Below are 27,631 nucleotides of genomic sequence, written 5' to 3' on the forward strand. Positions count from 1 at the left end.
GAGCCTAAAATGAATTTTGCACAATTGTATTTTCAAAAATAAATTAATATAGTAGCTCTCACTGAGAACACTGTAAGCTGCTGAATGCTCAGCAAATGAAACCCCTCTTCAGGGTGCCATGAACAGGCAATAAACTTCAAATGGTTTTGAATTTGAGTAATGGAGCATTAAGGAAACATACTAATTAAGGTAAATTTGGCAATTTTATTGGAGCGAGTTTTCTGATTTCTTTAGTCAATGAAGAGTAGTGTAAGCTGCTGGACACAGAGAATTTCGAGATGCTGGCTGCTTCTTTTCATTGCCTAATGGGAGTTAAGCTCTTCTGAATATCCAGCCACAGTTGTAGTGCTAAGTTCTTTTCAAAACTCCAGCTGTAAATCCCAACTTAGGCAACTAATGAAGTGGTCTCATTTTCCAATGCTAGCACCAACCTCCTGTGAAGGCAGTAGAAGCAGCAGCTAAGTATGCAGGGTTCTTTTCTATAGATACACATCTAAACTCTTGGGGCAGGTGTTTTTAAAGTGGCTAAGCACTAGGCTCTAAGGGCAAGATCAATGTGGTTCAAGCTTTTAAGAGCAAGAGAACAATGCATAAAATGCTGATCAGGTGCATAAGTGACTGAAAGTCTCTAGCCATCTATGTTTTCGTTAGTGAAGTTGCCTAAGCATTTAATGCTCCGCTGCTGCACATGTCAGCAGAGGCTGCCATTTTGACTGTGCTGAGGCTTTGATGGCTGAGTCCTTCCTTGGCCTCTTGTGGTTTGCAAATTCCAAGTCCCTTGAGAGTAATAGTGCATGTCTGAGTGGGCAGCACGCGATTCAGCGCAGGTCGTGGCAGTCACAGACACATTCATTCCAAAACACCAGGCAGAAGGGTAATGGCACGCTAGTCACGGGGTTGGAGTGTATCCTGGAGAGAAACAGGATTTTCCTCTACCTCTCCAGTGCTATCTGACAATTTATTTTCATCTTCCTCTCTCACACTGTGACCTCCATTGAGAATCCTCTGTTAGTTCCCCCTTATGCTGCAGGTCACAGGGCTCAGTGATGTGCCCGGTTGTCCTGATTTCAGAAAGTGTGCCCAGGCCACACCCCAGCTGGGGGAGCGTGTTCCCCGTGGAGAACCATGGGGCTCGAGCTTGTGCCACCAGAGGCTGTGCAGCAGCTTCTTGCCCAGATGGTCAGGGAAAATGGAGCAGAGACTTGTTTCTTCCCAGTATAGAGATGTGCGTGACGACCGGCATTGCAATATATTGCAGAACACAGTTCTAGCCTCTGGATATCTATTTTTCTTTACAATGGCGTTATAGGGACCTTAGGTGCTAGCTGTTAACTCAAAAAGGTGTAATGGTTCTCTTTGTTGCCAGTTTAATATCTTCCTGGATTTAGGCCTATGTGTGATATTTTTCCTCAAGCACCTAAATTAGTTAAAAAATAGGATTTAGGACTCTTGTAAACTTAATCGTAAAATACTTTAAAGACATTTGAAAATATAATCATATGAACATTCATAAGATTTTCTTTGGCGCTCATGGTATAATATGCAGTTGTTTTAGTAAATCATATTGCGGAAGAGTAATCAACCATTAAAATGCATACAATCCTGCTTCATTGTGTAGAGTGTTCCTATGACTGCACCCCCAAAGGGTGGTTCAGTCTCCACTTTGCATCACTGCCACATTGTTACTTAACAAGCGAAAGTATTTTTGGATGCTTTGTGTACGACAGCCAAGACTTTAACTGATCTGTCCCGTGGAAATGAAGATGAATGGTAACTCTCCAGTCTGCTACCAAATGTTATTCGTAGTTATTTTCCAGTGTTACATAGAACATGTGCTGCAAGGCAAAGGCCATGGCACAAATGGACAGTCAGCCTTCTTTTGAATTTCTAACTCTGTCATTTTGAGGCTCAGTTTTGACGTCACTTAAAATAGCACGTAACTATGTGGAGAAAAGAAAGTTACAATCTTATGTGTTAATCGAAGAAAGTATTAGGAATTGAGATGCTGATTTATTAAAAGATCTTGTGGAATAGCAAACCAAAGCTCTTAAAGTCTTTGTTCAAAGGGGATGCTTAATACAAGGATTTAAGACCAAATACACTTCTTTTTCAGTATAATGTAATGCTGATTTGTAGAATCAGTGCACAGAAAAAATATTATAACAATAATGTTGTTGGAAGAAGGTTAAGCACGTCTTTATGAAAAACCAACATTGCGTGAGCAGTCTTATTGCCGGTATTGTTCTCTTATTGCATTGTAGCATGTGCAACATCCAGGTCACTGCCAGTGCAAACCAGACAAGCTAAAGCTGCGATGAGTGATACTGAAGGGGGGGCAGGGTAAGGGGGGCTGTGTGTGTGGATCTGGATTGTCTCAAACTCAGACCCCAAGCAGAGATCCAGTGCTGGCAAATACAGTGAGAGTCTGTGGGGAAACTCTGCAACTGAAGTCTGTAGGGAATGGGAAAGAGTAGTTCCAGATAGGCCACCTTGACAAAGGTATTAGGTGTAGCAGGACATGCTGGTGTTCTGAACACATTGACAGTTATGAGCTTTTTAAGCAAATGTTTCTCATTTCTTTTTTCTCTTTTTTAGTTAAGTTGGATTGGGTGGCTGGTGCTGAAACAATTTAAACCTTGTCTACAAAGCAATTTATTGCAAGTTATTGCATCCTATTGCAATTGATTGCTTTATTGTTGTTGGCGTGTTCTGTGCTTTTGCTCTTAGAAATTTCATTTTGCAAATGTAGTAATAATATTTTACATGTGTAGAGTGCCTTTCATCACAAAATACTTCACAAACTAGGTAGAGTTTTTGCAGTCAGTTCTTTGAAAGGGACTTATGCTGGTATGAAGACTCATAGCCATCTTTGCCCATGTAGTCCAGCCAAGCTGAAGCTTTATCATGCTGTCTACTTTCTTGTAGCCTATATTGTCACCTGGGTAATAAGTAGCCAACTTCCGTTCCTGGCTCAGATGAATTTACTGCTGTGACTCAAAACTGAAGTACTTGCTGGGTAGGAAAACAGTTTCAATTATATTGGCTGCCACCCCGTTTTCCTGATTGGCCACAAACTAAGAAAAAAAGTGTAAGAAAGGAACTTGAGACCTAAACAAATGTATTTTAAAGTCTTGTTGTTTTCTTTTTGTGCAATGTTTTAGGTGGGTATGATTTTAAAAAGTGTTACTGATCCAGATCCTGCATTTATTTGACCAACTTCTGTTGGTTTTAAAATTTGTATTTGTCTTATATTTACTTTATTGTGTGCTATGGCCTAAAGCTAAGACACTGTATTAATAAAGTTGACCAGCTAGAGGTAAGGGCACAAGATTCTGTGCTCTGGGGTAAGCTGGCCTTAAATTTGAGCAAATGCTTGGAAATTCTGTGGCATTCGGTGAAAGAACTGAATTAATTTAAACTGAACTGCACACAACCTTTTAAAAATTAAATCTGCGACATATATGGATAATATTACTCTTAAATATTCAGTCTCTCTTACTTACTTTAATTCAGTGGATTTTTCACTGTCTCCACATAACTTCCATGTGAAAGGAAAGGCTAATCTAATGGTTCAGACGAAAGGCTTAAACTCAGCTGATCTGTGTTCTGTTTCCTTTTTATTATGTTCTTGCATTTTTTTCTCCATCTGTAAAAAGGAAATGACAGCACTTCACTGCCTCATGATAGTGTAAGGATAAATACATTGATTGTGAGATGTTCAGAATGATTGAGCCAAGTATGTAACTAGGCCAATTTATATAGAGAGATGCTTTCAAATTAGAAGTTGGGATATTTTGTCTTGGAGAAGTGTGGAGGAACAGATTAGCTATCTTGCTCAAAGTATTTAGTAGTGACATGGTTAACAAAATATATATACAGGCAATGTTTAGGTTTCAGAGTTAACACCCTATTGAGATGATTGAAAATAGTTCACATCTTGCTGAACTGTCATTTTGAGCTGTCTGCCAATTTAAGAACATATTGCTGCCTCAGTTAACATATGGTTCGAGTTGATACAGTTTTCTGTGCAACCATGAGAGCTAGACACATCATTATATGAAAATGAAAACAAATGGCTGAGTCCTGAGCTCGCTGCTTTGGGCCCCCCTGGTGTAAGCATGAGTTCAAAGCCACCTAGTCTTCCCATTTGGAGATTCCTGCAGCATGAGAGAGTCCGGGTGCGATGGTGAGCCGCAACAGCCTGCTCCCGTGCCACAGAGCCGTGGCATGCAGCCTGTAAGGGTTGTTCCCAGGAAAGAAGTTTTACAATGTGGGCACAATGGCAAATGATCCCCTGGGTTGCTGTACCTAATTTGTCAAGATTTAATTAGATCCTGGGATTGGTGAGCCTCTCTTTGGGATTTCCACTCCTTTACTGTATCCCTGGTGTTACAGATATGTTACACTGGGCACGTTAAAGAGCTGAACCCCAAGCTCTTGCTGCATCTTTACTGTGTTGTACTGTAAGTTAATGCTAGCAAATAGAAAAATAAAGGTGAAAGTTTCTAAGGAAACACTCTCTTTAGTGAGCACCATGAGGTAGCTTTTGATATCTGCAAAAATAAGGTTGAGAAATTTTCCACTGAATTTATAATGGCTCCATTCTAGGACACCTGCAATTGTTTTGCATACTATCTAAGATTTTTTTTCTGATGTGATAGAAACTCCATGGTTGTGCTACAATTTGCTCTACTTGCTTTACTTAATTTCAGTTACAGTTTTAGCACTGCATCTTTTTTTCTACTTAGGCTAGGTAAATTTTGCAATATTTCCAACTCACTTGTTATCCAGCTATTTTCGTTGTTGAAGTTCCTGGTATGTCTCCTGTCATAGTAGAAAATTAATTCACTACAAACAAATTATATTTAAATTATTTTGAAGGTCTAACTAAAGCTGACAAAACCAAAACAAAATAAAAAATTGCAGCGGAGATTTCATCTTTTCCTTGTGCAGTGGGGCACGATGCAGACCAGAGCGACTCAGGTTATGTGTACAGCATAAAAACTATCCAGATTTGGATAAATGGACTTTTTTCCTTGTACATATGGCTTTGTAACTGGCTCATTTCCCAACATTCTTTTTGACTCGACTTTCAGATTCAAAGGAATCCAAATATCTGACCAAAACTCATTTAATTTTTCTCCTGACTATTAGAAGTAAGTATTTGTGCAAAATGAAACCACAAATCAACTCTGGTTTGCTTGTGAGATTGATGAACCGTAATGAATCTTTCGATGAACTCAGTCTAAATTTCAAGCATGTAATAAAACACAAAAGCATATCCAAAAGTCACTTTCAGTATGTCCCTGAGTATCTGGTAATTTATTTTTAGGTCACTTATTTTGGGGCACTTACAAGCCAGTCAACTGACAGAGAAATGCCGCTTAGCAATCCCACCTGCAGATTGCCTATATATGTACTGGTATACTAATTGCAGAGGCATGCACCAAATGGCAGATTTTTGGCTGATAAGACAATGGCAGGGCAGCTTTTATTTCTTTGGAGCTACACTGCTGGAGGATATAGGCCAAAATCTCTTGCTGCTCCACAGGTCAGGTTGTTCAGATACATCATCGCCTCCTGTGCGTTTCTTGGACTTGATTAGAGCCTGCTGCTCCCCACGGTGCTTTAGCAGAGAACATCCTGTAGTGGGATCTCAACTCGTTCTGGGTGTAAAGAGGCCATGACTGTGCAGGCAGGTTGAGCATGGCATCAGCCTGACATTGTGAGGATTACAATAAACAAGCCAATGCATTCACAACACGTTTCATCATTCACGCGTACAATGTTTGCCTTTTCTAAGTCTTTGTAGAAAATCTTTATTTGGCCAAGTTGGCAAATCATCTCCCAGAGTTCCAGGGCCGTGTTTTTGATTGTCGTCTTCAGTCCCACAAACTTTCTGAAGCAAAGTCCTTGTGTAGCTTACTGTATTGGTTCTTTTGCACCCATGCTATGGTTGGGATTATGCTGGATTCGGGTGCTCTCTCTAGGGTTCTCTTCACCCAGATTGACATTTAACAGTAAGCTGATCACTGATATTAGAAGCAAATTGTCTCATTCGTCCTTGTTTTCGAACGTATGCATAAATTCACATTTTAAAATGGCAGCACAGTGACTTGCTGTTAGGCAGAGATCATTACATCCTAAATCATGTATTAGGTCTATGTGGAGATTTCTCTGTTTGTTACAGGGTGCTATTATGCTTATGTTCCTGTCTGCAACAGGGAACCTGTCTTATACGAGGTCTTCATTTTTGTAATCTAGATTACTGCCATTAGGCTCAGTGAGTCTAATGCCCTACCGCTATGCGTTTACCTAGCACAGTGACACTACTTTATTTATAGGTAGCGAAGAGGAAAGAAACCAGGATACATTTCATTGATCTTTCCATGTTGTAAATGTAAAATTCATGTGCATTTTTGTTTGCTTTATAGCTGTTCTCTTTCCTTTTCCTTATTTAATATGCACTTCATACTGTGCCAAGGGGTCAGTAGGGCAAATCAAGGAGCCAGATGGCTTACCTCTACCCTAAGGAAACATACCAATATTTAGCTGGGCATTTTACCAAATAAAGGCAGGACCGGAATCCACAATAAATGTGCGAGTTGGTTAAAACTGCATCCTTTTCTTAGATTCACAGCTACAACCTCCTTGAGGCATGAGCTTTTTATACTTCACTGCCGCTTTCTAGCTTTCTCCAAGTAACTGCATCTTAGAAGATATTAGAGGGGGGTGCAACTCATTTTATTTATGGCCTTTGCACAGAAACAAGTTTCAGTTATTTTAATCTGACTGAAATAAGAAACCATAATCCATGGATGAAAAGACAGTGGACAAACTCAGTTAAATCCCTAGTACCCTGAGGACGTATATTTTGTCCATTTCTGTTTTTTTATGTTCCTTTTTTTCTGCTGTTATTCCCAACTTTAACTTTTGAAAAGCCAAGCAGTTTAAGTGGCTGGGCCTGGGGAGCTTATTTGTATGCAGCACAAATTTCAGGATCTGTTCCCAAGCCTGTGCAGAGTGAAAAATGGCCTGCATTTTCTTGATAGCCCATGTGGTTGTAAAGAATAAATGGCTAATGAATTACAGATGAACATTGACGCAAATTAATCTTCCTGATGTCCCTGGGTTATATGGCAGCCATTTAAAAGTTTAATCAATACACTAAAGTTGAAAACATGCAGGCACTGCAGTTGTTTGGATGTAATAAACATCAGAGGGAAACGGGAGGCTTGTACCCAGTCCATGTATCATAATGACAGGTATTTATGTTTAATGGACTAAATATTTTTTATTGGAAGAGAGCAAATGTCAGCTTAACTTTGTAAGCCCCGCATTCAACTTTCCTTTGAGGTTGGTGAGAGACGGCTGACATGTCATTGAAAATGAAATGTAAAAAAACCAATTGAGACAAAGCGAGGATAAGGAGCTGTTTTGCCGACGAGATGTTGCTTTAATGCTCTGCAACTATTCATTAAATAAAATGTAAACTCTACCATTTCAAACGTTGCAGTAAAATGGTTTACTAGGGCAGACTTTTAATGGTTATTAGGGAAAACAAGAGCCAACCTCTGCCAAATATTCTTTTCTGGGATACGTTTTATTTGAAAAGTCTTTTCCTGAGTTACAATTTCAGAAGATTTATAATTATGGAGCAGTCGTTCCCCCCCTCCCCCTTTCCTTTTTGAGACAAAGAAAAACAGAAAAATAACTTTCAGAATAACCATTTGATGGTCCTTTTCCCCCCTCTTTGAACAGAGTAATAGCTTTATATAAGCTTCCCAGGGGCTTGGATATTAATTGCACTTGAAGTCAATAAATTTTAGAGCCATGTGTGTCCAGGACTTACCCATCATTGCTATAAATGGGGAAGGAGGCTATACAAGACTGCCAGATTCACCAGGCCTGCACAGTTGCTTGGCTATGTGAAAGACCACATAAATTTATTTTCCTTAGATAAAGAAAAATGTTGTTGTCATATCATTTGGTCTTATAAGAAGACAAACTTCTTCCATGATAAACAAAAGACTCTACTAAATGGAAGAAAAAGGGACGATCATGTTTTACCATCTTTCTGTAATCTGTTTTAGTATCCCATTTGTTGGCTGATCTTACCTGAATGGACCCTTGATGGTCTAGAGTGGTCTTATGAAGCTTCTGGTAATGTATACTGTGGAACCACTTCAGAAAGGGGGCATGGTCTCAAGCCTATGGGTCACTGTTTTCTTCTTTGGTGATTGGTTGAACTGGTTCTCTCTTGACTTCATAATCTCTCTAAAATATTCTTTTCAGTTAAATAATTGGTCTTAGTAACACTGCAGTGAGTCATCTGGTAGAGGCTTGATGCCCTCCTACTTCATGATGACCAAGCATGTTGTATTGGGTTTGCCAAAGACTGTTTAAGGCAGACAAGTGCATTGGGGGAGTGGCAGAAATCTCATATTACTGCAGAGGCACCTGACATACCTCGCTTCTGTTTGGCAGGCAGGCAATTTTATTTTAAGTTGTTATTTTAACAATTTTATTTTATCTCAACATGTCCTTGTTATGTGGCATCAGGTTCTACTTCAGATAAGGTGGCTACTAATGTTGTGAATAAAGCCAGATTTGGCTAAATAATGTTGTGGACTGATAGTGTCATATTTATAAGAGATCATACACTGCTTCCTGATAGCACAATAGTTGTTGAAGAAGCATCTGAAAATGTTACTCTTGTCTACTCCCTGGATAATAAACTATTTGCATTTTTGAGCAAGCCCATAAAAAAATATGTGTTTACAGCAGGAAAAATAAAATAATGAAATGAGCACATTGGTCAGACAGTCCGTGAAGGCTGAAGAACTCTCAGTGCAGCACAAGATTGAAATCACGCAAAAATGGCCTTTTTTCCCTCTCTGCTGACCCTGTGTCACTTGTCCCAAATAGAGTAGCTTCCTAGTCTCAAGGACCCAGTACGACCTAAACTGATGATGCTTCCAGACATGCTACTTTATCCTTATCTTACATCCAGCGGTAGGGAGTGGGTTGCTCCTTCCATTGTATGGCCACACTGCACTATGGCTAGGATTTACCTGGAATGTAGTGCAAGGCAACCGAGCCATGGCATACTGGTTTATGGCCATTAGAAATGGTCTATTGAGTAGTTCTGAGCTGACTTCGATGTGACTGGTGAAGGGGGAGTTTGGAGCCTTATTATTGTCATAATGAAGCATCAAAGACTTAGAAGCAGGGTTGCAGTGTCCTGCTGAATTAAGTTACACTTTGGTTCAGCTTCAAAAATTGTCTTCTGTTTCATAAAGCTCAAAAGCAGTTTTCTAAAACTGCTCAAAAGCAGTAAGCTTTAGTGGCATGTGAAGTAAAACAGCAGGTATCTACAGCAAAACATTAACAAGATTGCACCAGACAGAGGTGGTGCTAGTAGAAAATTGGAGGTAAAGACTGGGTGACATTAGATTGATTCTCTCTGTCAGATGGAAAACTCTCTTTTCAGTAACTATTCACAACAAAATATGAAGTCCTCTGTAAAGTGGTACGTTGGGGAGTGCAAGCTGCCGCTATCCAGCACACTACTCCCACAGCAGAAGACATAATAAGTTATTTTCTTGGTCAACCCGTTACACCATTTGACTATATTACTCCAAGTTAGATTTTTACAACACGAAGCTTGAATTTCAGACAAAGAAATCCCTTTTACCATGGTTTCTGAATATTTAAATTCTGTAGAGAGGCTGCTGCTATGTATTATGGGCTTAATGGATAAAATACAGAAATTAAAGAAAAAAAAAATCTGTAAAAGATTTCTCTTAAAGCAAAAAGCAGAAAATGTGAGAACTCCAAGACTTCACGTTTGAAGTGAGGTTCAACTTCATTGAGAGAAAGTATCTAAGGGTGTATGAAAAAATATTGTCAAATGACAGAATTATTAGTGATTAAACATGGCTTTTTGAGAGCACTTTTCTTTCATTTCAAAGTTACGTGGGTGTATATATGTACTTAAGTACAGCAGCCACACACAACTGTCTTGAAGATTTACCAGCCTAGACACACAAACCTACCTGCTCACCCTTTGCCTTAATAAGTAACGATAAAAAAATTTAATGGTGTTTTATCTGTCCATCAAAAAAATTGCCTCTGACTACTGACTGGGTAATTTTTTGCAAGGCTGATATGTACCGTGCATTTAAGTACCTACTTGTGTTTCAGTTTTTTCCTACATAGTACCAGTGCAACGAAGATATATGGTATGTCTGTCATACAGTCAAAATTTTAAATAGTAATACAAAACTATTAACCTCAAATAATTTTAATCTAAGTGAAAAAGAAGATAGGCAACCATGATTTGGCAAAGTACCTTTTTCTTTACCATGTTCATTTTGAATTCCCCAGGAATACAAATGTGATGTTAAAGGGTGAAAGCAGTTTGAGAATTATGCCAGTCACAGCCTTCTTGAACTGGGACCCACAGCCCTGACAGCTATTAAAAAATGAAGTAACTTTTGGTTCTGATTTTGTGTAATTAGCATATGACAAAAAAGAGGGTCACTTCTACATTATCCTGCAGGTGTAACTCTGCTGTCTGTTAGTTTATCCTGTATTTTATTTTGATGAAGAGAGAACATTAGGGAGAAAAAAAAAAAAAATCTCTTCATCAAAAACCTTAACAGGAAAGAAAAATTCTCAAGACAATGTCAGGTATTGTTGGTTATTTGTGATGGTTAAAAGAATTATCTGAAAACAAAGAAGTCTTTCACAATGAATCTAAAACACAAAAGCTTTAATAACATTTACATCTGTGTATCATCCATGTCTCCAAATGCAGGTCATGAATAACACATAAACTAGAGTATATAGGGAACAGAAGTGCTAGCACATCATTTAAAATCCAACACACCCCATCGTCAGTGGAATCAAATACACAGCAGGAATGGTTCCAGTTGATAGACACACAATGAAGTCATTGAAAATGAAAACATATTAATTATGTTCCTAAAGGTTAAGATAGTAATGGCTGAATTCTCTAATCCGGGAATAATATTAATGCCCCAAATCCATGCAGGAAAAACGTGTAACGTTTCAAAAATTGTGGAAAATTTTAGTCACACCTATTTGTGTCTCACCCATGACTGACTCCACAGCATGGAGGGTAGCAGGGGGAAGAGCAGGAAGTGCAAGACAAAGACAAAACCAGGGAGAATTATCAACAAAAAAAGATGTTCTTGGTCCAAACAAGCCACTTGCACTACATGAGCTAATTGTAAGAATAGACCATTTCTAAACTACAGCTGTTATGTGCTTAAGCAAACCCTGCTGGGAGAACTGCTTTGTAGAACACCTCTGCTAACACAGACACACAGAGCGCCCTTTAATAGAGGAATTCAAAGTGCAGTGTTTAAGGGAAACCTTTTCCGCTTCCAAATTTTCCTGAGCTTATTACAGGATGTGATCCTAGCTTGTCACTCTGACATAGGTTTCCCTTAAATGTTTTCTGTTTTCATTATCTTTTTGCCTATGTTAAATCAAAACAACAGAGGCTGAAGGCTGTGTGTGTGTGTGTGTGTGTGTGTGTGTGTGTTGGGAAACGGGTAAGGGGGGCTAAGGGGGAATGCTCAGGTTGTGTGATAGAAAATGATAGGTGTCAAAAAAACCCACGAAACATCTAGCTTGGTCGTGGTCATTTTCTTTGTATAATATTTTTCTTTGTTTGTCCCTTGGGACTAGTAAGAGCCCTCATATCTTAGTTAATTTTGGATGTATTCTTTCTCTACTCTTTTCTTCTCCCTCCCCTAAATCCTCATCCATGCAGCTCTGACACAAGACTATTGCACCTGGGTTCCTAACTATATTAACTCCATTGTGCTGGTGTGCTGAGTGCCCCGATCCTTAACGTCTTTATGCTAAAACCCAAATCCTCCCAACAGCAAGGGGGTTAATTGTCTGCTTTCAATGCACTTTAAAACTCTCAGCTCTTGGGAATGATGTTTCCATGAGGGTTGAATGTAATTACAAAATAATATAGGCACTCTGTCTTATTTTCAGTGAGTGATACTTAAGTCCTTGCTGTTGTTGCCACACATGTTTATATTGGGGCTCTTCCTTCAGTGTACTTGATGCAAGGTATTTGCAAATTTGAGCGTTTGGGCTTTAAGTGTTGTGCTGCTTCTTCTGTTCCTTATTCACTACAGATTATGTATAATTGATGACCTGCATTTACAGACATGGGTGGTATACAGATGTAAATGTTATTATAGCTTTTATATTTTATGTTCTCTCTGAAAGATCATTTTGTCTTTGAATAATACTCCTGTTCAGATTTTGGGGGGTTTATCTCTAAAAGAGAATATGAAATGGATATTGCACATCATATATTTCTTAAAAGTAATTTGGAATTTTAGGGTATGGGATTGGTGGTGACTGATACACTGCCTGGATGAGATATATCCCTTTGAAAATAACAGCGCCAGTACATGCCTGCATCTGTCTAACCTCATAATTCACTTTCACATTGGGTTATGGATGTCTGCATTCAGTGAGTCTATCTTCCCTTTAGGTATTATTTCAGCCCTTTGAGATAATAAGGAAAGTTTAATTGCGTTGTTAATTGATTTTTTGCACAACATTATTACCTTGATTGATTGCAGAGTTGATGAAAATGTTAGACACAGGCAGTGTAAAGTATCAGCCCAGTAAGGAGTGGGAGCCTTGTGGAGAATAGATAACCTTGATGTTAAGAGCTATATCCTTCAGATATGTCTTCCCTTGACATATTGATGGCCCTTGAAAAGGGAAAAGCTGATTGTATGCAGAATGCAATCATTAAACCCACTTCAGCTGGCTGTTGATTAATTTGTTTTTTCCTGAAAGATCTAGTTAAAGAGAAGGCCTCACTAGTATCAACAGCAGCCATTTTCCAAGCTTCAGATTATTCTTAACCCTCTCCTAGAAGAAAGAAAAATGATACTGTCTTGGTTTAGACAGGCAAATTGTCTGAAAACATTCAGTCCAACTGCAATTTGGGGATTATAACACTCACTTTACCCCGTTAACTACTGATTCCTCTATGACCTCTCCTCCCCCTGCCTTCAGTATTCAGCTTCACCACAGCCACAGCTAGCAGAAAGTCACGTTTGATGTTTTCTGAGTAAGGCCAGTGTCTGTTCTTAGCAGAGATGCCAACAGGGATCTCAAGCTTGTTTTGCCCAAAGACTGAAATACTTCAGTAGCATATAGCTGCTTCCCAGGAGCCTCTCTGAAAGGACCAGAGGGTTCACTGCACACACGTAAGTGGTTAAGCTTTCCTCATCCCCGAAAAGATCTTGCTTGTATAATTTTTTGTTACTGCTTTTGAGATCTTTGAGGTCTTCAGTAGGGCAGTTGTGCTGTGCATTGCTTCTGTCAGAGAGTGCAAAGGATGCTGTGGAAGTCAGCGTGCCCAGTACTTACTCCTTCAGGACAGAGACTGTTCAGTGCTGCCCCAGGCTTAACAGCAGCACTCGTACCCTGCTGTTGGACATGTTTAACCAAACAGTGACTGTATGTGAGTAGCTTTCCCACTGTGAATTCATGTGATGGTCTAATCCTGGACTACCTGTTACCTTCAGAGCACTTTCTGTTTTAATAGCACCCACTCTGAGAGCGAAGGTGAAGAGTATTACCTGTAAGAGCCATTGCCTAAATGGCCTTGCTGTGGCAGATGGGGCTTCCTTGACTGAAAAACATTCTCTGGATTAAGGGAGAGCTTCTGTCTTAACCATTTCTCCCATTTGTATCAGCGAATGACCCAAGACATCTAAAATATTTATGCAGCTTTAACCAAGCAATTGAATGTCTCAGAAACAGAATGTGGTGGAGGTTTTTTTATCCTTCAGTTAACCATTTAAAGGATATTTGGTAAAGTAGTAGGTAGCAGGTTATTGCTTCCTGTTTAGCTTGGTAGGTCTCAAAGACAGTCGCTGTTAATTTGTGCTTGTGAGTGATACAGTGATCAGTGTTGCTTGATTGTTTGGCCAGATGTGTTTTATTAGGTCCAATGTGCATATTTGCCAGTTGGCTCCTTTTTAATATAGGGACATGTTAACTTACGACATAGTCAAGTCTGACAAATTTGAACCAGCCAAATAAGTGAGTAATATTTCAAGCTGTCAAAGCGGGTGAATACTGATTAACTGACACACTCCAAAAGCTCTCACCAATATCCGTGCTCCAGTGGAAAACGTTTACTAAGCATAGTACTTGTTAGAAAGTCTTTGGTGCTTTGACTAAACTTTAATGACTCTGACCCTAATGGAGGGGTTTTAATGTGCCTCTCTCGAGCTATTTCTTAGCCCCCTATCTTTTATCTTTAGCAAAAGCTTCCATAGAGGCTAGAAGTGCACTTGTAAACTATGTTCTGCTGTCCACTGTGATTTAACCTTCAGCCTCCCTCTCATTAGCATGTTTTTAAAAGGAGGCTGAGGGAGGGGGAAAAGAGTTGAGGATAGGAAACAATGACAATGTTTTGGCATTCCGTACTGGAGGTAGTCAGTGTCTAGGAACTGGGCACTGGGAACTAGACTATGGCCACTAAGTATTTAGCAATAGCAGATGGTGTTATACACGATATAGCATAAAACAAAGTTCTGCTAAGAGACAAGCCCAGACTTAGTCCAGAGAAGTAGATATTTGCTGAACTCTTCAGGTGTTTGAATCCAGACACATTTCTGACTTCATTTGGTGCTATACAGCAACAGCTATAGAAGAGAGAAAGGAGCTCACCAGTTGTGTGGGGTCCGGATGTGTCTTACAAAGTGCCAAATGCCTTCAGCTTCCACTGGAAATCAAGTGAATCCAGGGCCTTGTAGTGTCAGCTTCTTAAAAAACGCTCGTTTCTGTATTAGGAAGAATCATAGCAATCCTATCATTAGCAATTAGTTAAATGTTTCCTTTGTTTCTGAGGAAGGGCTTGTGGAAAGGAGCAAGTAATGGCATGCAAAGAAGGTTCCCTTAACTGTATCATAATGTGACAGCAGCACTATTTCATTATGCTCTTTAATTTTATTTGAGAGACTTTCTTTCCCAGCTTTAAAAATAAAAAGCAACTTGTCTTTATTTCAGATGACTCTCTTGAGAAATTTCAAACCAGTTGAGCCAGACTGAATTTTGTATGGCTTTTTTTTTTTCCCTAATGTGAACTCCTCCAGCAGGAACACATTTGAGATCCAAAAGCAAGTTTTACTCATGAGATGAGCCAAATTTATGTCTAAACTCTCCAGAAGGGCCCTGCTGCTCAAATTTTTTTCACATAAGAATTTGTAATTTTATTGGAATGCTTGCAGACTTTCCGAACAATTATTCCAAAAGTTTGCTTTCTGCCCCATAAATCATGGTACATTTGTTTAATTCTATCACAGTTACTAAAAGAACTTACTTCCCTCTTTTTTTCCCCCCTTGCATTTTACTGCTAATGCAATCTGTGCGTGGTTAAAGTTTGCAAAGTACAATATAATTATACTCACTTTCTGTTTTCTTAATGACCCTGTCATTCTTTATGGTTTAACTCCATTGCTGATTAATGTACGTATTATTAGTAGAATGTAGTCCAAAGTCTAGAACAGCCTACAGAAATGCCATTTTTGTGTATATTAGCCAAATTAACTGAAGATCTTCTAAGTTAATACGGTGAGTGTACACTGAGGAGCAGAACTTTAATATATGGTAGGGATGGGATTTTACAACCTCCTTTTCCTCCACCATTCTGAATATGTTAAAAGTGTCTCTTGCGTCACTTCAGTGATCATACTGTTGCATTTTCAAAAAGTAATAGAAAGCTCGTTCAAAAGAGCGCTAGAATTTCTGTTGTGAATGTGAGAGAATAACGAGTGCCACCCCAGCTGCAGTGGAAGCCGGTGGTGCAGACGGACGATCGCCTCCCCCCAGTACAACATTTTGAGCCTTTTGTTCAGACCACTACCCAGTGACATCCTTTTGTAGCCATCTGTATACACAAACTGATGCTCACCGAGATTAGTCGACCAGAAGTCAGGCTCCTGGGCGAAAGGCTGAAAGCAGAGAGTGTATAAATATAGGCTTTGATCATGACAGAACAAGAAATTGGCTGCAAAACTAACAAACCGTATTGCTTTAATTGTCGTATCGGCATATTGAGTTTGGTGGTGCGGTCCGCCTCTTAGACAAATGCATGCTGCCCTCTAGTGCTGATGCTCTCGGCTTGAAGCTGCCTGACGGGAGGCAAGCCGGAGAGATGGCTCTGTTTCGGTGGGGAGCGGCTTTTTGCCTGGTTACTAAAATTGCTAGTCCAGTTTGGGGTATTTGGCCGTTAGCAGAAAGCAATCAAGCTCTTGTGACGTTGGTTTAGAGATGAAGGGCATTGAACAGGTGTAACCTGACTTGCACTGGATATTTACAGGAACTTGGTCTGCCTTTACTACTTTTATTTAGACCATATATAAGAGAATGAGATATACGAAGAAGTGTTTTGAAAAACTAAAAGAACTGTGAATCCATACTTCCTTTCCTCCATCTCCGTCAAGGGTATTCAATATATCCAAATTTAAGCACCAGTTCACCCATAATATCTGGCACGCTGATGCTTTCTGTGCACTTGCGTTTCTTCGACTGCAGTACCTAGATGACTATACAATTTATGTGTCTGAGTAATTAAAAAAATCAGCTTTAAAATTTCAACATATTCAACAAGAAATATTTCGTCCTAAAGTCGGCATGAATTCCATCCATGACATTATTTGACAGTGCAAAAATGGTAAAGAGGCACTGAAGAGACAAAACCATTTGGCTTTTTTGTTTGGTGCTTTTTGCTTCATTTTCACTAGAGAGAGACAACCCGCCCCCCAACATATTTCTCTGGTGATGGTTACAATAAGCATGGAAAGATTCCAAAGAAATCCCAAGTGTAGGACCTTAAATTGTAACAATGATACCCAGAGGAGTATGGAACTGGTTAATGATTTCAAGTATTATGCCCTAAATGCTCCTATTTTAGCCAACACTAGAGAATCTGTAGACAGCACATGCCCGGATCAAAGCTGATCGTGTCAATGTCATTCAAGGAGGGAGAGATACCCTCCTTTTCCCCTTCTCTCCCCCCTACCCTTTTTTTAAACAAAGTATGACATCTGAGGAACAGTGTGTTGATTGTTCCACTGCCAGGATACGCATAATGGAAACATTAGCTCCAAGATAACTTTTAATCTGTCAGCCTAATGGCTCCTTAATGTGTAGAGGGCTTTAAATGTATGTCAGCCAGGGCTGTATAAAGTAATATAGTTTGTGGCCTGAATGGATCTAGATGACTCCACACCATGACACAATATGGTTTATTATTAAGTATCAGCTCATCAGCTTATTCCCACGGACTTGGACAAGCGTCTCAATTTTCCAGTAACAGATTATGTGAGAAAAAGCTTGCAGTGCATTTTTTTTCTTTCCTCTTTTTTCTTTTACTTTTCCTTTTTTCTTCCCCCCCCCCAAATTACAAATTTCATCCCCAGCTGCATTGGGAGCCCTGAAGTGTATTTACAGCAGGCTGCACTTTATCACACATCAGCTTGACTGCTAGTTTACACTGAACATTTATGCAGCTCCCTTGGCCTGGGATGCAAACTTCACATCTTTGTATTCCTATCACCTTCATTGCAAATTTTTCCAACATCCTCTCCCTGTTGACTGCTTTCCTTCCCCTCTCCTACTCTCACTTCCCCACATACTCCCCCCTTTCCCCCCCCTTCCTACAAACAGGCCAGTGAGACTTGACATGTCACAGTACTTGTCTGTGCAGGATACTTGCAATAATTCAGTGTCTCAGTTTGCCTGCTCTGATTCCTCTCAGCTCTAGCTTAGGTGTATAATTCCAACTCCATTGCTGTAGACTGGATACAGGTTTGATTTTGTGCCTTTCAGTAATTTTTTTCAGTCTGAAAGACCACTTTGTGCCCCACGCTGTAGGGTGTCCAGAGGAAAATGTTATCGCATTTTGGCATCCCTGTGCAGGGAGCAGAGCAAAGAGGTAATTCATCTCCCCTGAATGTGAAGGTTACCTTCCTTTAGTGTTGTTACCCACAGAGGGAGGGGAGAATCAGGATCAGCAGTTTGCTACTGAAGGAATGTCCTCCTTCTTCAGGAAACCTCCGATGGACCACATTCCCTAACCCATGGGGACCTCTTTGGGAGTATTTGGGGACCACTCTGTGAGTATTGTGGCCACGGTGTGGGAATTCTGCTTTAGCCACAGTGAGATCTGTCTTCAGCCTTCTCAAACACAACCTGATCCCTTTATGCACAGATAGTTTTGGAGGGATTGCGTGTATTTTTGCTTACGTTTAGTGTTTCTATCCTCTTAAAAATAAATTAATTAGTTTATAACATAAGGGAAGTTAATATTTGTGCATTTGTTATTTGAGCACTTGTGCGTATTTTATGATATAGTTTAGGGAATTTTTGTTTAGTTTTGGTTTATTGCTATGATATTTCAGGTCTTTATAAGATAACCCTTCTACAGCATTCAGCTGTAGCACAACCAAAGGCATTCAATTCCTTATCTGTTGTATGCTCCTCTTTATATTGCTCCCTCTGCTCTGATTTAAGGAGTCTAGATCCTGTGTCTTGACTCCAACCTGGAGCATTCTGGAAACTGTGGTTGGAACAAACAGGTTTAATTGTAGTAGTCAGAGATCACGTCACGTTAGCAAGGACTGCTGTGACTCTTCTGTTCTTTTCCTGTGTCATGTTGCAGTTTTTGAGCTTGAGCTTCCCCATACTGACAGGGGTTTGTGTGCTGGGGCAGAGTGAAAGTCTGAGTGGACCTCTCTGAGTTACATACTTGGCTGCTTTTGGGTGGACTTAGTGACCCAGGTGATCCTTTACACCTTTTCTTATCTTCCAAGTGATCTTCTCAGATCCTGTGTCAGAGTGTTCATAGGCTGGATCATGTTCAATAGAAACGATTGTTCAGTTCTACCAAAAGTCAACATGAAACACAAAAAGTCTGTCTATAATTCCCTCCCTTCTTGTTCTATAAGTTTATAGTTCTAAATTTTTTATTAAATTGGTCGATTTTACAGAACATGGACCAACAACATAACTCAACAAGCATTTTTTTTCTGCTTTTGGCTCTAACAGATCTCCAGAAGTAAAGGATTTCTTGTTTCTAATTGCTCAAATTATTGTTCTTGTTTATAAAAATGTATTTCTATATAAACAACTGTGAAGGCCCAGCTATAAATAAATAAATGTCTGCAAGTTAAAGCAGATGCATGAACCTTAGAAGACTGACTTGGTCAAACACTCAACATTTTAGGAAAAAAAAAAACCCCCCCCCCCCCCTTTTTTTTTTTGCATTTGTAAAGTATCTCCCTGATGTTACAGCCACAAGACTCGGTAAAACTAGAAGTGCACTACTTGGGTCCAAGTAAACTTTCTGTTTATTCTTTTTTTTCCTATCACTGTTAGATATTTAGCATCTCTCATCTCGTCTTCTCCCACCCCGCCCCAGGCCCCCACACTTGCCTGCTGTGAAGCTGGATCTGTGCTCCCCAAATTTCAAGCTGATTTGGATGAATGTCAGGCTAATGTTTTTGTGTGGGGTTTTTTTGGTTTGGTTTGGTTTGGTTTGGTTTTTTTACTGATTCATTGAGGATTATAAAGCAAATCTTTCGAAGGAACACATTTGGAAATATTTTGATACTTTTAACAGCATTCGGTTGTTTGACTGTTCTTAATGATGAATATCAAATAGATAGCTCAGGTACAATTAGATGGAGTGATTTTTATTTTTTTTATTTAAACTAAAATGACTGTGAGAGTATATACAATTTAATTCTTCTGATTTAGCAGAAAAAAATAATTTATGTGCTACTAAAGGTGAGAGGATTAGGCTCCTAATTTCCTGAAAATCTCTAGTACTTCATTTCTCATAGAAAGTCAAAGTGGAATTGAAAATAGGTTGTCAACTAGACAACTAGATAAAGTTGTTACAATTTCCGTGAAGATAAATATAAAATGAAAAATTACTAAACTCCTGTACCAAAGGATTTTTTGTTTCAAACCAACTTTACTTATCCCTTAGATGAAAAGGTTTTGAAGAGTTTCAAATTAATTCAACTGATGGAGGTGTTTTGCCTAAATCAGTAGCATTGTAGACTTGAAACTGTTTGTAGATAGGTATTTATTCTCCTCTAAATGTTGTAGGTAGGGAATTATTTTCCTTTAAAGGAATTTTATATTAATATTTAAGGGAATCTTGCAACTTCTGTTCATTAATTGTAGAATATGCCCAAGTGCCTATGAAAAAAATGATAATGGTATTGATATTTCATCCTGAAGGGTCTCAAAACAATTTACAGATTGGTAGTATAACCACACTGAAATGCACCCAGCTTCTTGGTGGAACATGGCAGCTGTTTAATAGCCCATAGCAAAACTATACAACAGCAGGTTGCGGAAAAAAGAGATGAATATGGATCAAATAAAAATTGGCAGTGGAGGATTTAGGTACTGTACTCAAAGTTAGGTGAAGTGGAATTCTGCTAGAATATTGAGTCTGTGTATTAAGTGCTACACTTTATCTGACCACAGCTCCTAGTACAAGGACCTGTGGTTAGCCCATGTGAAAGACAGGCAGAGGACTGTACGCTGAAATGTAATCCCTGATGTATACTGTAGACCAGTGTGTTTGACAAACAAATTTAATTGTGAATACTTTGCTGTTCACACTTGCGGAGGGGTTTATTAAAAACATTTGATGTTAAAAGGGGTGCCTGAGGGGGTGCTTGGGCAGATGTGGCAATAGGTTTTGATGGGGGTGGCAAAAGTTTTGGCTTGACTACTTAGTTTTAGTAATTACTTTTTAAAGAAAACTGAATGCTACTGGAGAAGTCTGTGTTGCTAACAGCTGCCCCAGCTGTGATGGCTGAGAGGTGGCTACATGATGATGGCTACATTTTTATAGATGTAGAACATTTATTTGCTAGGAAAAAGAGCAAACCAAGAAAGGCAACAAGATGCTACCAGACAATTCCCTTAGGTCACTGTTGGCCTGAGCTGAATTTTGACCTGTGACTGAGGCTGTATGATCTATAGGTCTAGCATATCCCATTGCAACTTTATTTTACCATTTTCCATATAATACATCAAGATCTGCAAACCTTTTTTCCTCTAGGAAAGTGTATGGAGGTCCAACTGCACCATAGCTCTCTGCAACACGTGCCCAATTTAAAATGAGCAACTGTGACTTGAACAATTTTTCATGTGCTTTAGTTATGCATGTATGTATTTATTTATTTATTTGGATAATTGGGTTTTCCTTCAGCTAAGGAAAAGCTGGTGTTGCTGACATTACAATGTGTTTGTGAAGAAAGACTGATACCACAACACATGCAAGCAACTGCAAGGTCATTACTTACCCAGCATAATTAGAACATCCATTCCGAAGGGGGAAAACATTTAAAAGATAAAGAGTGAATTTAAAAATGATTCTTCCCAATGCATTTTTTTCATAATTATAGTTTTAACAGCTTGTGGTGATGGTAGAAGCAGCTACTTAAGAAAAATTAGAAGCCTTATTCGGGGAAGATGATCCCTCAAGAGACCTTGTGTTGTCATTTCTTAAGAATCGTCAGCAGAAACCTCATTCAGGATGCTGTGTGTTGTTTTGATGTATAGGGGGTATACTTAGCTTATTATGGCCAATGCTGGATATTTTAATTAAAAAACACCACAACAGCCACAGATGTATTGTTTTCCCCTTATTCCTCCCCTTGCCTGTGTACAAAACCACAAGCGTACTCCTGCCCCTGAACTGCAAGGAATGAGCACCATAGCAGATAAACAGGAGAGACGCAGTAGGTTTCCTAAATTCACGTGTGATGTATCTTAGCAAATCTCATTGCAAAAATTCTCATTGCAGCACACAAGCCTTTTGTAGTTCTCCGAGTTTTCTGTGGTTGCCAAAGGGAGGTGGGAAATGGAGAGGAAAAACAAAACAAAACAAAACAAGCCAACCAGTCACCGCATTTAATTTATGAGCAAGATTATTGTTTTACAAATAACCTTCATGATAAATAAAGTCTCATGGCAGCATTTTCAACCATGCTTTTATCAAGACTCTCTGAGCGGTGTGTGTAATATGCCTGGCAATCGAATCACAGCTGTGTGCCTGGGTAGAGAATCTCTGCGGAGACAACACTTCCTTAATTTAAACAATTGTAGGCTGCAGGAGTTCAAAAATTTCAGCTGACTTTAACTGTCACTAGCCCAAGCACCTTTATCCCCAGGCGAGCAGCAGCAGCTGGATTTCATTTCCTGCTGCCAGACTGTCCGACATCTTTGCTGAACATCCCAGGAACTGAGCGTCTTTACTTTAAGGATTTTATTCAAGGTGACAGCTCCTCACACTTTAGCGTTCAGATCACCTCAAGTAGCTGAGATATCAGTGAAAATGAGAGCACTTCTCCGGCAAACGCCAAATTTAGATTGACTGAGGTTATCCTTAGGCCTCTAGACCCAGCCTCCATGACAGCACAGGCCTGCCAGTAACTTTAAAACTACAGTGGAGTTTGTAATGATGTCTGGGGAGAAATATTCTGCCGGAGCAGTGGAGGATACTATAAGCGATAGGAAATGATGTCAGATTTAGTTAGGGCTGGAGACAGTGTTAGAATATACTTGGCATAATATGGCACCGGTATCTCTGTCAGCATCTCTGTTTTCTGTCACCGCACACAATCCAGGGCCTGTCTGTAGCCCTGACAGTGTCTTTTCAGATCAGGTTATTGCCAGCTTGGAGACTGGCTCAGCGCAGCACCATACAGCCCCCTTTGTTTGAAGTCTGCCCTTTTGTCATTAATGCACTTGATGTCTATTTAAATCTGATGGTGAATGCAGTATCTGTTTTCCTGTCAAGAGATCATTGACAATATTAATACCTCATGTCCTTGCCTCATTTTCTAAGCACTGACACCTAGCTACAGTCTCCAGCATTCATCAAACAGCACTCTCTCACCAGCATCTCTATAAACAGTCTTGCTTCCAGTCCTTAAGAAATGCGGCAAACCTCAAACAAGACTTTTATCAATGCCAGTGAAAAAGGAGTCTGAAGAATGCCATTAATAAACTGTTCGTATCCTTTACATTTAGAGCTCTAAATGGCCTTGTTACCAACCAAATGCCTGCTGCAGTTTGACTTGGAATATCATCTGCTTAGGGGAAAAAAACTTGCTTTTCATTAGAGGCTTGTTTAGGAATGATAATATCATCCCTTGAATGTGGAAACTGCTCCACTAGTGAAATTATTGAAATTGAAATTATTGAAGAAAGCTCCGTGGAGGAGGGGAAAGGGATTAGGCACTGCACCATATAGTCCCCATTTGTGTTATCCTGAAGAGGAATGTGTTTTTCACAACAAATGACAGGCCTATCAATTTTTTTTTTTTTTTTCTATAGGAATGTGTTACTATCCTGATGTCTTAGAAGGAGAAAGCAGCATGGGTTAACATTAATCTTGCACAGCCCATGCCTTCCAAGGCTTTAGTTGCTTATCTGATGCACGTTATACTGGAAAAATAGATGCAGAATATAAAAGCTTGCGTACTTAATTCATACTGCAGGTATTTGCTGCGTGAGTCCTGGCAAGCTAAAACAGCAATGAATTGAGGGTCTGCTCCTCCCCCATGTTTACCCTTTATGTAAGGCATTGTTTGTCTCCTTTGGGCTAGGGTATGTTTGCCAGTATGGGGGTGAGCTAGGTACTTCAGTGACTGCTGTATTGACACTCCCGAGGTAGAGGAGACCCTTTCACCCTCCTTCCGTGCATGGGAGATGACTTTAATTTGACTATATGTGCCTGAGGGCACAAACAACAACTCTGCTAGTAAAATTTAGCATCTTTGAGGATGTTCACAGGTGGGATGTGACTGTGAACTTACGCTTTCACATACCGCTTAGTACCACCAGAGGGGATGCTTTTGAATAAGGTAGTGTGATCTGCAGGTATGTGTGTCTCACCCACAGCAGTTAAGGCTTCCTCAGGCATCTTGCAGCCTGTACCCACTTAGAATAACGTGCCTTGTCTCCCAAAAGCAGAGTTCTGGCTAATTTTTGAAAGCATCCTCTATGTACTGATATTTACCACAATTTATAATTGCGTCTGGCTCATGGGATGTTTTTTGGAGAGCTACTTTGGAAATGTTTTTACTAGATGTTTATTTGTATGTCTGGGAAAAAAGCTAGAGTCTGGAGGGCTAACCGTTAGGAAGTCCCAAGTTCTAGCCCATGTCTGTTGGTGACTTCCCATGAGGATTTCAGCTGGTCACTTCAGTTCTCTGCCACTGCAAAGCAGGGATGGCTTTAGGTGCTTGTAGGATGACTTTGTGAACATTTGGAAGGTTTTTCCTGGATCCACATTAAATGGTAACTATTTTCTGCTTTTTTCTTTTTGGTTTTAATCATCAGGAAAACACTGTAGACATGTAACAGGGAGATTACAGACAGTACAAAATGTAACTTCAGCTAAGGCTTTCTGGTTTTCAAAAGCAGGAGAGAGGTACTGTGATTTAAAATACAGTGTATGATGTTTCAGTGTTATGTCATTCCATTTTTGAAGACACTTGTGGTTGTATGTTTAACAGGATAGGTCGTGCAGGTATTTGAACACGTTCTCCCAGTGGATTCAAAACTGCCGATTGAAATGGTAATACTGAGTATTTCAAATGCACAAACTTTCTTTTGCAGGACAAGAGAAAACTGTTCCCTTCCCTCCTTCAAATTTCCCTAGTTATGTGCTTTATTTGCGTATTATGCCACTGCTGTCCTAATTGTAATTAATTTCCTTTTTATTGTAGGCATTTTGGGAAAATGCCGCTACATTTACTATGGAAAACATTCTGAGGGCAACAGATTCATCCGAGATGACCAGCTATAAAACACAGCATTGTTCTGTGCCTCTTGAATGCCTCCACAAAAGAAGCACAAATTGCATCTAAATTTTAAGCATGTAACTAAAGTCCTCTAGTGCCTTCTGCTGACTTTGCCAAGCCTGTCAAGATCATCCTTCTATCGTAGTCTGAGTAGTCACACAGAGATTGACATGATTGCCTTTAAGCAGGTCCCATCCACCAGTGTGACAGACAGCTGCAGCCGAGCACCCAGCCTGACAGGAGGAGCACCGTGATGGATTGCCTGGTCCAATTGCTGCTCGCAGAAGAGCAGGGGTCACACCTGGGGCTTCAGTGAGCATGCTCTATTGGTTGGCGCCTTAGCACGTTTATCTCCAGCTTGCCTGTTGAGCGAAAGTGGCTGGTGATATCAAAGTGTTTATATAAGAGTGAGGCTATAATTTCAGATTAAAAAGCCCTTATCTGTTCTTGTTTTTTCCCCTGTGAATTAAGTGCTTGTGTTTTTATCATCTCATACATGCTTACACAAATCCTTTCACAGTGTTTTTTTTGGTTTGGTGTTATCCCCCCCAAATAAGCCTAGATGGATCATTTTTTCTTTCAACAGGGAAAAAAATATATCCTGAAAATATTTTGGCCATGCAAAGTACTATCAATTTGTATAGTTGTTTATATGCAAAGGAAAAGGATTTAAGCAATTTTGCAGACAAACAAAATTTGCTAATTCTTAAATTACATTGCAACATTTACTAACTCTGACCTTCAGAAAAGCAATCATTTTTTAATGCTGTAGAATAGTGGCACAGCTTAACTGTATATACTTGTAAGAAGCCCTCAATTGTGATATTGACAGTGTGTATTATTCCTGGTTTATTGCACAAGATATTCTTAACTTGTACAGAGATTACATTTAGAATTAAATGCTTAAATTTGGAAAGAAAAAAGTGCTTAAAAGGAGTGATATAAAATAAAATTGCCACCAGATGGGTATGATTATTCAGAGGGGAAAAAAAGTCAATAAAAGTAACTGGTGGAATTAATATAATTAACAGCTTTACTGATATGTTATAGAGACGAGTTCTGACTAATCCCTTTTGACGTCTATCTAAGAAAACCTATTGTCAAATTTTCAGTGGAAAAAATAAAAATGCATGGCATATTTCTGGCTTTTCTGATAAACAGGTTGGACATATTTAGAATCATGAACTTGTTACTGTGAAAAAAAATCCCAGTACTTCATGCATGTACTGTGTTAAGTGCTGCTAGATACAATGGGATTGGCCAAGCAATATGCAAAAATGTTGACCTCTAGGCTGTTCCAAACCCATGCATATTGGTCCCAATTGAGAGCCATCACTGTCTGGCTGGTTTTGGCTTGTTTGAAATTACTTGGTGGTCTTTATTCACTTTCCTGGTTGAAAAAAATGTCAGTTTTCAGAAGTTGCTTACTTTGGGGGGCTATTATCAGCTAGTGTTGCAGGTGGAAGTGAACTGGATATTGAAGCCAATCGTGAATTCACGTTTGACCGATGAAAAAGAGTGAGACGCTGGCAGAGTGACAAAGGAAAGCTTGATGCTGCTGCTGAACGTTTTAGGCCTTACTCAGTAAATGGAAACCTTCACACACTCTGAAAGTCTATAATAAATCCTTAACAGATACTTAAAATCAGTGATGAGCATAGAACGATCCAGTTCACACCACCTGTGGTTTAAATTGAGTTCTGAGCTCTTTGCCATACAAATTGGTGTCTGGAAAGCACCTTCTGGCCACTTGTAACACGTCTGCTAATGTTATACATGGCTACAAACAAAATGCCAATTCACATTAGAAGTCCTAGGAGATATTAGATAAAAGAAAACTACATGCCTTTTTTTAAAATCAAAAATATCATTAGAAATCTTTAGGGCACTTGTCGTCTCTCTTGGTTACCAAAATAACAGCAATCCTAGTTTGTTCCTATCATATTTTCTGTTTTGAAGCCTCCACACATTTTGGCTATGGCATATTTCAGGCAGCAGGGTTCTGAATAGGGGTGTTTAGAATAACCTAATGTCGCTTTCAGTCTGGTTGCATGTATGTTCTTGTCCTTATAAAAGGCTTTAACCCTGCCTCAAACAATAAACAGCACTTGCAAACTGACCGCATGATTTTTCCATCTTTATTTTGCTTGTTTACTTTTCCTAATGTCAAAAACATTTGTATCATTTTCAGGAGTGTTTTCTTCCCAGCAAAGCTTTGGAGGCAAAAATATTTTTGGAATGAGATGTGATCAAAGTGTCTTCCATTTTGGCTTTTGTTTTCACTTGGAGGATTATATACCTATAGTTAAATACGGTAAAGCCCTAATTAAAATTTGCTCAAAGGGAATTCACACTAAATGTCACTGATTCTGGAAAATCAAAAGGATAATCCATGAATAATTATTTCATATTACTAATAAGTATTAGGATATTATTTAAAACAAGCATGGATGTTTGTTACTGTTTTTGCTAACATAATTCTTTTTTAATATGGGGAACATTTTATTTTCAGATGTCTTCTGCCAAAGTTCTGTTTTAAGAGATGGCAAACTTTTCAAACCTGGGGCTGCTATCTACACTTGGTTCTTTCCTCAGTGGGAACTGCGCCTGAATTTCTTAACTGAACTGAGTATCATTTAGGATGAAAGTTGCAGTAAAGTAATCTAAGAAGAGATTCCACTCTCTCTCCTTTACTCCCCCTTCTG

At 39.3% G+C, this 27,631-nt stretch overlaps 1 protein-coding gene across 2 annotated transcripts in view; it reads left to right on the forward strand.

Annotated features, from left to right (window-relative positions):
• LRMDA (leucine rich melanocyte differentiation associated) overlaps positions 1-27,045 on the forward strand; it is a 721,663-nt gene extending 694,618 nt beyond the window's left edge. For both annotated transcript variants that reach the window (XM_030030274.2, XM_030030272.1), the window contains one exon: positions 24,852-27,045. In XM_030030274.2, the coding sequence (XP_029886134.1) occupies positions 24,852-24,931 (80 nt within the window). In that variant the 3' untranslated portion in view covers positions 24,932-27,045. The remainder of the gene's footprint in view (positions 1-24,851) is intronic.
• The last annotated feature ends 586 nt before the right edge of the window (positions 27,046-27,631 follow it).

Source organism: Aquila chrysaetos, chromosome 11 (genome assembly GCF_900496995.4).
Source record: "Aquila chrysaetos chrysaetos chromosome 11, bAquChr1.4, whole genome shotgun sequence".
In the NCBI taxonomy this organism is placed as follows: Eukaryota; Metazoa; Chordata; class Aves; order Accipitriformes; family Accipitridae; genus Aquila; species Aquila chrysaetos.